A 14078-nucleotide genomic window follows, 5' to 3' on the forward strand; every position below is an offset into this window, starting at 1 on the left:
CAGAAACTGAGCATCTCCAATCTTGCAAAAAAGATTTTTAAGCAAGAATCGTCTCTATCATGCTTTAAACTGCTAACAACAGAAAGCCTTGACATCCTCCTGTCAACATTTTCCTGAACCACGACTTGCTCATGCAATACAAATTCACTTGAAATGGCATTAAAGGCTGTGAAGTAAATGTATTCCTGAAGCCTGGGTCTGCAAGCCAGTGTAATTTCAGAAAACACAATACAGGCTGAAAAGACAGCAGATGCAAGGACTGAATTTAACTATAGATGATAACTCAATTTATTTTCTCTGTAGTCTAGTAACTCAATAAGTCTTTAATGGTTTTGTAAATAAACAGATGGATGCCATCAAATGCCACAGAATGATAAATCTGATTGGTCTCTGTATATTTTTGGATAGCTGTATCTCAAAATTAGACAGGAAAAGCATCTTACTCCAAGAGTGTGATAAAATAAATGTGGGAAGGTAGATTATGGGCAATTGCATTGTCCCAGTGATGAATGAAACTTTCCATGATGTTATGACTGTGAATCAGGATGGGTCTCACTGTAACTCCTCTTGGTGGTAGATTGAACAGAGTTTACATCTGTTGATTAAAAAAAAGGGTATTTCTTTTCAAGGAATTCAAAGTTAAAGAAAGGAGAAATAGGTGTTAGGACACCTGCTGAAAGATTTAAATACTAAATAACCTTATCTTTGAAAGGTTTATGGTTCTAATTTAACTGTAAGCCATCTGCTCCACCTAGTATGTGTTTCTGAATACAAAACCAGACCACCAATTTCAAATAGGAAGGACATTTATCATCTACTGTATCACTTGCGCAAGGATTTGTTCACTTTACCTAATTTTGCAACTCTAATTAGGCATCAGTTGAATCCTCAAAGCTTAACAGCACAGAATTAAAATCACCTGTTTGGTTTTCAGATGGAACGTGGCCTAATAAGATGCTCTCTTAAGCTGAAGCCGTACATTCATATAAGCTGAATGCAGCCAAGACAAACCCTATCATTGCATAATTTCTATCTAAGAAACACTTGGTCTTTGAGCCAATATCAAGGGATTAGAACAAAACACTGCTTAATTGCATTATCTGATCAGCAAAGTTTCCACTTTATGTAAAATAAACCATCCTAGTAAAAAAATTCTTTCCCACGAGATTTCTATAAAACAATGACATACATTTCATATAACCTCTCAGCAAAATTCTCAAGTGAGAACTTCACATGTTTGTTAGTTGCCTTTATAATATTTTCTTTTCCTTTCCTTTGGTGACATATTTCACGTCAAAAGAAGAAAAGCACTCTACAATTTCTTTCAACTACAAGAAAGCTTAGCCTTGCCGGGTGCCTAAGGGTCTGCCCAGGAGACAATTAAATTTGAATACCTAACTTTACAGAACATTTTCTTCTTCCTATTCATTAATTACTTTTCTTTGTACGTACTATTAGTTTACTCTGACTTTCCAAACCTTACCAATCCTGGGGCCTTGTCGTCACAAAACAGGCAAAAAGAAAAACATCACAAGTATAGGATTTCACAGTCTAAAAATGAAAACAAGACCGAGTAATTACCACTTTGTTTAGAGGAAATGCTTATGGTGAGAAAATTAGAGCGGTGAGTAGAAAGGGCTCAAAATACTAAGGGGCATAAGTTCCCAACCCCTTCACATGGAGCCCATTGTGGGTTTCTCCAGCAGTCCCTGGCATTGAAAATGTAGGGAGCACAAGGTCCTGGCTACCATAAATCTTGTCCAGACCCTTCAAGGGACAAATTACTGACAAATTACAGCTAGAAATCTGTCCCTTTCTACATCAACAGAAAAGCACGCTGTGCAAAGTTACTGCTGACCTGGGATAGATTCATCAAGAACAATTCTTGACTCTTCCCTGACTTTCAACAACTACATTATAGCTATGCTATATGGAGGCCAAGAAACTACTAAAGGAAGGAAGCAGTGCACTTTTTTTTTTTAGATTCAGAAATCCTATGAAAACGGATAAAAAGCATCAAGCAACAAAGGAGGCTGTGTTTTAGAGGTGAAGAAATGCAAGAGTGAAATAAGAATTGCTAAATGCCAAGTTGAGTTAGACCTCGCAAAGCTTTATTAAAACAAGCATCTACAGATTTTCACTATACAAATAAATAAGAAAAAGGACGAGTCATTATGTAGAAAGAATAAGGCAGAGATCAAGTGTTGTCTAGATATTGTCCCAGGAGCGAATTATTTGATGGGTTTTCAAGGAGGGAGATAATGTTTAGCAAAGAAGGTACCATCAACATGGATAATGGAGAGAGGAGAGGGAAATCGAAACAACAGAAGTTTTATGCATTGGTATTAGGGAAATCAGAGCACTAGTTCTGTAAGAACACAAGAAAACAAGGGCTGGTAACAGGGAAATTAATAATCTGTCATGTCAAATGCAGGGGCATACAAATTGAGAACAGTAAACGCTGTTTATTTCATGCTAAAAATTGTCTACATTCAAGGAAAAAAAGAATAATTTCTTTCTTTCACTGACCTATTTTTCAGACTCAGCTTTATGATACTTGGCAAGAAAAAATAATTAAGGGCAGGTAAATGGGTCAAAATGCATCAGCATTTCATCAAAGATAAAGCCAGATCAACCCGATGGTTTTGTACATCAACTAATTTTCTGGGTATGAGCATGTAGAACATTATCTAGATTTCTGAAAAGAATCTTCTAATGTGGGAAATTACTAACAGACACAAATGTTAAAAGATTAGTACAGAAGTTACGGAGAGTGGATAATTGCATAAAGGAGAGAAAACAAAGAGTAGTTTAGAAGAGAAAGAAGGCAGCTTCTGAAGGTATAGCATGGCAACAAGATTCAGTCTTTTGACAAGCTTTTTTTTAATAATTTCATTAAAGATCCTGGCATAAAAGTGGGAGTATGCTGCTGAAATTCAATCATGTCAAATAGTGGTAAGTAACATCAATACAGAGAAAGAGTAGAATATAAACCAGAAAGAGATGCATGACCTAAAGAACGCGAGGAATATAAATGTACCCAGATTCCGCAGGACAAAATTCAAAGCTATTTGAGAAGAAGCAGAAACTTCTACAGTGGAAGTTCACTGATTGCTGACGAAAAGTCAGGCATGGATGTAAGAAGTTGGCTACAGAATGACTGAGTTGGAAGGGGAGGAAATTGTTGCAAAAAAAAGAAAATGTAAATGGGATACAGCAAGGAAATGTTTGTGCTGTTGGGCAAGGCCAGATGGGACTTCACATGGCATTCTCAGTACAACCTGGCCATGACAAGGTAAAAAAAGCTGAACTGAAACTGAAACTGGGACAGTGCTACAAAGGTGTTCAGAGGACTGAAGAATATGTTCAAAACAGATGTCATTTGTCTTGTCATTTTGCCTGACAAAATGAAGGTGGAAAGGAGAAATGAGTGCTATGTTTGTGGGTGATAGGTGTGAGGATGAAAATAGGCTAATACCGGAGTACTTCAGCTGATGGTCAGCAGGAAGGAATCGTTGAAGGATGAGGTTTCTGTTCAGGTTAGTCTTCAGTTTGGAGGTCTGGGTTCTAGTGCACCTCTTCACAGCCAGAAGACACGGACCATGAGCATCCATCATTACCTCTATGTCCCCCGTGATGAGTGGTGAGAGGAAATAACCAAATTGCCATCTGGACGTAAGCTGAAAATGGCTCAGACAACCCCCACGAACAGCGGAGGAGATGTACACAACTGTACTTACATTTCACAGTGTTCAGAACTTTTACAGCCTCCTCAGACATTCTTTCACTTCCCTTCTTACAATTAAAGCTGAAAAAGCCCCAAAAGGAAATAAAACCCCTATTTCTGATACTCTGGAGGAACGGTGATGATTTGGTTTGAAGAATGAATAACTAGTTGTCAAAGAAATGTTCATGGTATTTAACATTTGATATTAACATGTCTCACTTTATTGAGTCCCTCTAGGGCAGGAAATCCAGTGATAAAACTGTAAGGAATCCATCTCTACCTCCTCTGTTCTACTCCTTTTTTTCATCTTTTAATCCCCGTATATAGCTCTACAGTACACAGTTCTTACTGTCCAATCAAGAAGTTACTTTTGCCAAGACTTGTGGAGGACACATTGCTAACATTATTCCACATGTTCTTCACACCAAAGGGTTTATGACCCTTTCAATGAAATTCTTCAGAATATAAAGGAATCAAGGTCCTAGAATGATGTAAAAACTAATTATTAACAGCACCAATTAAAACTCTTTAAAAGAAGAGACAAAATCGATACCCACCTCATTTTTTGTCACATACAAAGCTTACTACGCTAAGAACCTCAGTGCTTTTCAGGTAGACTTTACCCTGCAGGTTGCAAAATAATTACTTCGGGTTTGAGCTGGAGAAGGATGGGTAGTGGCTACCGAGTCCTATTATCTGCTTTGTTTCTGCTATTTCCATAAATATTTTTTAAGTAATTCTCAGCACCATCTGCCACTTAGCACTGTGTTCTTTTCGCAGTGTCAATACTATAAACACAGTCTGCTCCCTTTTTTGATGCAGTGCAGAGGAATGGAATTAAGCAGAAAATAGTCACTCCAAAAATAGGCCTTACTATTTAAAAGGAAGCTATTCCTTCAGTAAAATGATCTTCAGAATAGATTATTTCAGTTTCCACCAAGTCTCAAAGAATTATTTTGCTAAGCATCTCCAGTTAATTAAAAATGAAACTTCAGATTTTACTTTTTTTGAGATCATGGCAGACTCTCAGTGTCAATAAGCTCACATTACTGCTTAATATAGTAATCAGGAGTTTAGTTTTAGTTACAGCCATTAAATACTTACATTTTGATTTGCTCATGCAATTCTAACCTCTTCTATTTTTGAGCATTTAACCGGCATCATATTAGTAACTAATATGGAATATTCCTCAATACAGTTACCAAAATTACAATCTAGTCATGCTTTAGGTTAGAGAGATGGATTAAACTCAGTCTTCACACAGTCTAAACAGTAAAGCTTAACTTTCAAAAATTCTGTCCTCACTCAGTCTTTTAAAACAATCCACCTTATCTGCAGAGCTTCCGGTCAAATGAGTCATAGAATGTTGGAAGTCATAGAAGATTGGGTTGGAAGTGACCTCAAAGCCCACCCAGTTCCACCCCCCTGCCAGGTGCAGAGACACCTCCCACTGCATCAGGTTGCTCCAAGCCCCATCCAACGTGGCCTTGAAAACCTCCAAGAATAGGGCATCCACTACTTCTCTGGGCAACCTGGGCCAGAGTCTCACCAACCATCGCCCCTTGTTGTGCCCCTGCACTCCCCAATAAAGAGTCCCTCCCCAGATTTACTATAGGCCCTTTCAGTGCTGGAAGGTCGCTATAATGTCTCCACGGAGCCTTCTTTTCTCCTGGCCGAACAACCTTAACCGGTTCAGCCATGCACCTTTGCAAGCTGAGCTATGTGAATGGTCACTGCGACTTCCATCGTGGAAGCATCATTCATATCATACAGACGCATAATATTTTCTGGAGACAGTTTTTTTTTTTCTAGAAATGGTGAATTATATGGCATTATAAACCCTATTTTGATTTCGACCCATACAAAAATGCCTGACTCACCTCTGTATTTTAACACAGGTTCTGGACCATCTACACTATTTTGCTGTAATACACAGTTTGGCTTATTTCCAGCTGACACTTCAGATAAGATGAGTAGATTTAAGATTTATTATTTAATAGTAGAAGTCATGTTATTTATGATGGGTGGGAGTGCCCTTTCTAGGGGTATTGTGAATGGGCTTTGCTCAGTGTTTTCATAATGCCTTCCCTGTTTACACGTCACTTTATCTAAAAAGTATTGTTAGACTATAAATAAAAAGCTTACTTCTTTAGTGCACCAATAAAAACTTATGTCAATAAAACACCAAGTAAGGAAAATAAGCCAATAGTCTGTCTCCAAAATGGCAAAGAAGGAGACATGACACACAGCCTAGAGAAGCACACTGGTACAGAACAAAACCCAGAATGACACAGAGAAATATGTTTAATTAAATAAACATGTAGGATGCCCAGATAGTACTTTGAGGGAACTAATAAACTGCCTGGGAAAAAAGCAGAATGCAGAACTATGTTCTGGTTTATTTAGACTTATCTCTTTTCACCAATTTCCTTTTGCAATATCACTTATAGGTTTCTTGTTCATACGTTTAAGGGTCTGAAATACATACTAGTCATGGATATCTTCCCATTTCAACCCCTACTCCACTCTTTTCTTCTCCCAGCCTTGACTACTCATGGCCTTTCTTCACTAGAAGCTGCTATGTATAAAGCAATAAGATGTCTCACTTCTAAATGAAGGGACAAGAGAAATAAAGCCTTTATTATAAATTCAGCACCTCTTCTCTAGGTTAAGCTCTGTGTTTTCACTGCTTCTCTTCTGCTCAGTTGAAGGCTTTGTTTTTGTCAGTAGGTATCAGTCCATCTATGCCTTCAAAACGCTGTGTGCAATACTCTATAAATAGTTAATGCCGCATTCTATATAGCATGAAATATATACTTCGCACAAAACAGATACCTCGCCAACACTCCTCTATACAAGCTACCTGACATTATACCATACATACAGCTCTTGATCTCATAAGTTACTGTTTTCCAGTTTGAACAGAGACCTCACAAAGGACGAGCAAGATCAACGACCTGGCCTGGTCCTCTGCTTTAAAGGAGAAGTAAGCCTCATCTCCCACTTTTTTTCCTCTTTCTGAGTAAGAAAGGACCTACAAATACATGAAATACTGTACCAGAATACGTACGCCTGAAAGCCAAGGGGTTAAGTGGAAACAACCTCTGAAGTACACCCCTGACTCTTCAGCCTCACTGCTACTGAGAGGGAGGAGCTTTTCCGTAAGTGGATATACGGTGGATACACGGATATACTCGCTAATGTAGAATGACATTCAGATGTTTCTCTGTATTTCTTTTGCCTTTGCCCTTTGAGTATATGAGAAACGCTGGACCCCTCCACGTGTACACACAGGCTCTTAATAATGCGTGCTCCGTACATCAACCTGTACAATTCAATTTCTATTCTCTTATTAACTTTTTCATTAATTAGTCTTGTATTATCACTCCTTTAGCATCCTGCCTTCCAACATGAGAAAAGACCATAGGAGATTCACAAAGATACATAAGATTTGTACTCACAGTAACCATCTTCTGTACAACTTAACTGCAGCATATTTTCATCAATATATTTAACGTTTTTCTACAAGAAAATCTTTACTCAACTTGTAGCCCTGCTGACTTTACTTGCAAGAATAAAGGGAGTGAGCAAGACACGGTTTTGTTGAAGGTAGAAACATATGGGATTTACTCGCCCTTGGTGTATGTCTTCAACTATTTCACTGCACACCGAGATAAGTATACACATGATACCATTCCATATATGCAACCCCCTAACCTATGGTTTGTTTCCCAAGGTTCGGAACAATTGAGTAATACCATAAAATAAAATAATCTATAAACCTATTTGTTACTTCATATTTATATTAGCGTTTTTTTTATTTAATCTGAGAAAATTAGAAATAGAACCAAGAAAGCTTTGTTATTGAAAATCCCCATCCAAAGCTAATTGTCTTGTAGAACACTTAATGAGTCGTTATTCATTATGATGGTGAGTACGGGGAAGGCAGATGGCATGGTAATTTTATTGATTCTGTGATCCTACTGTAGCTTGCTGATTAAGTAGGATTGAACACCACAGTTAGTGCAGCCAGAATTACATGAAATTCTGTTTTGATTCAAAGATATCAGAAAGTAACTTCCAGATAGCACTGTTGGAGAGGCCCAGCAAACAGAAAATTGTTCTGCCTTCAACTATATTTGTAGCAATATAATATCTCATGCCGTCTTCCGGGATGTACATTCCACAACTTCCACTGCAGAATTATTTCCACGGAAATTGCCTATAAATTACTATATTTTACTTAGTCCTTGATTTTAATTCACAAGTGTTCTTTTAAGTTAGATTCATCTCACCTAGACATAGGCATCTAGATGTTAAACATCCTCTGTGGTTTAACGGAGAGACACTCACGTACACACACCTTCAGAGACCATTCAGCTCTCAGTCTTAATAGCAAAGTACCTTTCCTGGGTGCTCCACTACTTTCGCCTGCTGAGTAGATAGTGAAATTTTGCTGTGTGGAAGTAACATAACCTGTAAATAATTCACAAATTACATCCTTTGATTCTGAATTATTTTGAAATGCTCTAATCTTCTTATTTCAATGAAACAAACCCAACGCAAATATCGTAGAGATTTATAAACTTATTGTACAATACCTGTTACCTCAAAGTGTGGGATTTAGCTGGCTTTAATAATAATAATGATGATGATGTGATCACAGTTCTTTTAAAAGAGTTTATCACACTACCCAGCTCTTCTTTCTGCATTGTCCAATATATCACCAGAGCTGTATGAAGACCTTGAAGGAGTTATTCTCAGTCTTATCACTGTGAGTAATTCATTGGCACCTTTCTCCACATTAAATAATTAATATATTATCCTCTTGTTATTTTTATTTTAATTGTCTAGCTTGTTTTGTTCAATACCCTTTTAGAGGTATAATTCAGTTCTTTTTAGAGATCTGGTTGCAGCTGCTCTCGTTATTGGATCTCCTTTGATATTAGGAAGAGTTTAAGCTATTTAAAGCATGGAGATAGACACCACAGCAAGAACAGATGATCTCTAGCTTCCAACATGTCATAAAATCTTCAAGACATATATATGCATGGTATATTATAATCTGTGCACAAATGCTGGAGCAAGAGATTATTCTGATAAGCACATACATTGATATGTGAATATTACTATGCACATGAATTGTTCAGAGAACTGCTATTTTTTTTTTAACCTTCTACTCTGATTACTCCAGAATGATACAGCCAATGGGGCAACCAAAGAATGAAGAAAACCCATGTTCTATCAGTCAATCCAAAACTGAGAAATTTAGTTTTTATCACTGCTAAACTTCCTTAACGTTTTTCATTGATCATTCTAATTTATTATGCATCTCTTGTTCCGGCAAAATTTCAATTAAAAACAGTTGTTACCCTGAAGAAGTACAATCAAAGTGTTAGGTTCCTCTTCAGAGCTTACACTTAAAAGGAAATGTAAGGTCTACTATGTGAGACCTAACCTGCTGCGTTGATAACATTTATTATCTTCCCAGATTTTCAGGATGTTTAATTCTTCAAAAAGTTCCTTTTCAAAGCATGTGACAAGGAATAGTGGCCTTTTTCTCTCAACAAACTCACTTTTATCAATATTTCATCTAAATCTACATCACCAATCCGTATAAAATTATCTTATACCACATATTATTTTTAAGCAGCTTAATCCTGTCAGCCTCGCTGTCATTTGCATCCTTCTAGGATTAGCACTTGGAACTAAACAATGCTGTTGAAAGTCTGTAAAGTTCTGATCATTTTCTGCAGGAAGTACTCCACTGGGACATATGGTCTCTCCTAGAGAAGTTTTTGCCTTGCATAGCCTTTGGCCAAAGCCCACCATCTGTAGTTTCAACTTTTCTTCCAGCTGCTGATAAAGTGAAGTCTAGGACATATGCTGCAGCAAGGGTAACCTTTACATTAGTTTGTAGGGTTTTTTTTTAATATTCAGAGTCATTTTTCAACAAAATATCTGTTAATGTAAACCTTTGAAATAAGTAAAACTCACAGCTGATTGAATTCAGATCTTAAAAACATAGGAATACAACTCTAACAAGTCCAGCAGAGAGTAAACTAGTTAACTGTGGAAAAAATTAGCTTTCTTGGTTTTGGAGAAAAAGTAATGGAGAATGCCACAGGCATTTCCTTCCTATACTTCATACATATGTATTTAAGAAATGATACCTCTGGTCTCTCCTTGTGAACTGAGAATCAGTATCGTTGATGTATCATCTAAACAAATGCGCTTGACACACCGTCAGTTTTATCGGAGAATGATCCCAATGATCTTGAAGATGGTTATTGGCAAATAACACAGGATTCCAAAATTACTTGGCAAGACATAATTACCAAACACACTCCTTCCATCCACCTAAATATCATTGTTTCAACCTAACGTGGGTCATAAGGGAAACCAACTGCTTAGCAAACATATGTCTGCTACACAAAACTTCCACATCATTTCAAATAACCTGGCACAGTTCACAGCATCTGCGCCCAGGAAGCCCAGGAAAGAAGCAGCAGGCAGTGCTGCACGACAGGAATGAAGTGAATTAGTACAGCTACCGGTAAGCCAAGAAACTTGCTTAATAGCTTCTGCCTAGACTACGCATGGTTACATACAGTGAAAGTAGTCCATGAGTACCAAAATTCATTACACACAAGAAAAAAACCACAATTATAGCAGTATAATCTGATATAAACTAATGGTTAAATCAGCCCAGTTGCATGCCCCAAGCATCACTATTTGCTTTTGACCCTAAATGAAGTGAAAGTCGCGAGACTAAAAATTTTAGGTATATTTAAATACCAAATGGCTGACAAATACCATAATAACAAAAGGAAGAACAGCACCTGAAATAAGCCCGCAAAGCCAATGGAAGGCATAGTAATAAGAGGATGGAAGAGAACAGCAGGACATAAAACTTACAAAAAAGAGGTGTATGCCTTCATAGATTGAGAAGCATTCAAAATAACACATCTGCTGGGTGGTTGAACCCAGCTCCTCGTTCAAAAAGTCTATTCCATCCATGTTTTACACACAGCAAAGAACAGCAATTACTTTAAGAAAACTTTTATATAGTAAATAGAAGCTGATTATGAAGAAACTAGATAAATACATTTTTACTGCCAAAACCCACATCATAGGTAAATTTGAAAACAACAGAAAAAATAAGCTCCAATTTAAACAATTACTTTTAATTTCCTTTCATAATGCTTTTCTTTGTTGTATGACTATAAACACCTTAGTTTCTTTTTCATTTCCTTAAGACATGAACAGGGAATACGTGAAACATCCTTTCTCCTTCATTGCTCTCTTCAGAGCACTTATATACTTCTTCCAGGAAATGTATTTGATGAAACATCAAAGCATCAGCAACACTTTTATTTCCAGAGCACTTCCAGAAATTATATTCCATGCGATAAACAGCATTTTAAGAACTGAGTTGACACCTCAGGACTCAGCAGGGGGAGGAAAAAAAAAACCGTATAACTTCCCTCCCCCTCAAAAAATGAACTAAAATCCCCAAATAAATAACAGGCAGTCATTGGGCCAAAGGGAGAAGAAAGAACACTCATCTGAGCTTATTACCAACATAAGTCAACTGACTTTGCCCCCATCATCATTACTCAATACTTTTTAATCTCTTAAATGGATTTTTGAAGGTTAAAAGGATATCTTTTTGGCTTTTAATAACAAAAGTTAGCCTTAAAGCATATTTCCTGGATTATAGGAGTATTTTGGGCACATACCATGCAGCTTCCTGCTCATTACAAAGGTGTTCATTTGGGCAACAGCTCCAGTGAATCCTGAAATAGTAAACTGATCATCTGGGAGGCGTCACATTACTGTCTCAACTTTGTTGTCACAACCATTTTGCATCATATCACTGCAGGTAATTATATAAATGATTAAAAAGTGTATTTAGGTACCTCCTTTTAAGGAAGCATTTTATAAAAATGGCTATTTAGCATCGATCAGATAAGGTAAATTACCAGAAGTGCTTCCAGACAGCACAAATGCTTCTTTAAAATGAGCAGGGATCATTTCCCAAGTGAACACCTTCCAAATGAAGTAGACATGTCCACTCATACAATCCCAGGTTTCATCCAATAGGCATTCTGGGAAAAAGCTAATATTTCAATTGAGTCCTGAACAGCACAACATAAGTATTCGTGGTGAAAAGGAACTTAACTAGAGGTTAGTTGTCTAAACATAAAAATGAATTGAAAATACCAACTATGTAAATGAAGACTCATTTACAGCAACTTGAACCAAAACTTTAGAAGCGTCTCCATTCTTTTTCCCTACAAGACTAGGCTGAAGAATGTTGGCATGAACACACATTATTTCAGGAAATGCTAATGAGATACACCGTTGTCCACCAGCATAGTTTGATGACTGGGTTTTTTATTTGGGATATGACATAAAAAATACTACATATTCCTAGGGAGGAATAACCCTGTGCACCAGGACAGGTTAGAGGTCCCACCTGGAAATCCTGGTGGAAAACAATCGGACTACGAACCAGCAACGTGCCCTCATGGCCAAGAAGGCCAATGGTATCCTGGGGTGCATTAAAAAAAAATGTGACCAGAAGGCTGAGGGAGTTCTCCTCCCCATCTACTCTGCCCTAGTGAGGCTCCATCTGGAGTCCTGTGTCCAGTTCTGGGCTCCCCAGCTCCAGAAAGACAAGGAGCTACTGGAGAGTCCAGCAGAGGCCACAAAGATGACTAAGGGCACTGGAGCATCTCTCTTACGAGGAGAGATTGAGATATCTGTTTTAGCCTGGAGAAGAGTGAGAGGGGACCTCATCAATGCTTATAAATATTTAACGGACAGGTGTCAAGATGATGGGGCCGGACTCTTCTCAATGGTGCCCAGTGACATAGCAAGGGGTAATGGGCACAAACTGGAACACAGAAAGTTCCACCTGAACACCAGGAAAAACTTCTTTCCTGTGAGGATGGCAGAGCCCTGGAACAGGGTTGGCCAGGGTGGCTGTGGAATCTCCTTCTTTGGAGGTATTCAAACCTGCCTGCACACATTCCTGTGCCACCTGCTCCAGTTGACCTCGCTTTAGGAGAGGGCTTGGACTGCACGAGCTGCAGAGGGCCCTTCCAACCCTGATCATTCTGTAATTCTGTGAAATTCCAAACAAAAATTCCTCATTAAACTTAACATCAGCTTGACTGTGTATTTTCTTGTATTCGTGTGCTGTGCCATTATTTTGGATCTGTGTGGGTACATTTGTCCAAGTACACTGCACTGCACGAGGACAGACACGATGCTCACCAACACAAGACTTACCTGACTGACCAGGAGGTGGGACTCCTGATGATCCTCTGGGCAGACATAAAAATACCGTAAGGACTGCGGCTCTGTTTCCTGAACATGGCTCGATGGCAATTGGCTTAGGAGCACCCTGCAAAAGGAATATACCTATGTAATGTCTGAGAGTTCCTTTACATTTTTACTTGTACATCAATAATTTATTTTAAGGTTTGCTGTAACAGTAGAAAGACATTTTTTCCTAATTAGTTCTTTGCATTTTTTGATTGTCCTATCCCTGAGAATTGACTGAAAAATGGGCTTTAACAGCCCACACCACACATCTAACCAAACAGAACAAATGAAGTTATCATAAAGGCAACAAAATTATAGTTTTTCTTTTAGAGCGGACTAAATTTAGTGATATGAATTTCCAAAAGATCAAAAAAAAAAAAAAAAAGGCAAAACCTGTCGATATACACAATGGTATCTTAAATACCAGAATGTCCCCTATTCTAACAAGAAGTACCCATGAGAAAGGACAGTGCTTCAACAGCATCCATTACCTTGCCCTCCCAAAGCCAAAACCATAAAATGAGAGCAAATCAATAGTATATACAGATACATAAAGATAGCCAATTCCTCTTGAGTTTCACAGACCTGTAGGTCTCCCTTCTCCATCTGTCCTAATAAGCAAATTATTTCTTTGAGATAGGACCATCCTGAATTTTTCTGTATACTCAGACAACAGGTGTAGCGTTTCTACATTTAAATAAACATAGAAACTCTCAGAAAACGCCTCCTGTGCACTCATCCTCTTACTTTGTCTTACATAAAGCTATGGTAAGAACGGTTCTGCTGGCAGGAGGTACCTGTTGTTACCAAGCATTTATCTTTTATTAACTATATACAAGGTCCAACACACACACAAAAAAAAGCCTATAGTTCGGGAATCAAGAGTGGGAAGGAAGAGACAAAGAGATGGTTATAGAACATATGCTAACCTGTCACAGTGAGACATGGCTCAGCTCGAGCACTTCACTCTCTGCAAGTGGACACGTGTCCAAAAATAGACATTTTCTTACCATCA

General features: G+C 38.0%; 1 protein-coding gene across 2 annotated transcripts in view; it reads right to left on the minus strand.

The window, feature by feature from the left end:
- Positions 1 to 14078, minus strand: part of ATRNL1 (attractin like 1) — a 511034-nt gene that overhangs the window by 42809 nt on the left and 454147 nt on the right. For both annotated transcript variants that reach the window (XM_054070985.1, XM_009570598.2), the window contains one exon: positions 13028 to 13142. In XM_054070985.1, coding sequence (XP_053926960.1) covers positions 13028 to 13142 — 115 coding nt within the window. The remainder of the gene's footprint in view (positions 1 to 13027; positions 13143 to 14078) is intronic.

The sequence above is a fragment of the Cuculus canorus genome, chromosome 7 (assembly GCF_017976375.1).
Source record: "Cuculus canorus isolate bCucCan1 chromosome 7, bCucCan1.pri, whole genome shotgun sequence".
Lineage (NCBI taxonomy): Eukaryota > Metazoa > Chordata > Aves > Cuculiformes > Cuculidae > Cuculus > Cuculus canorus.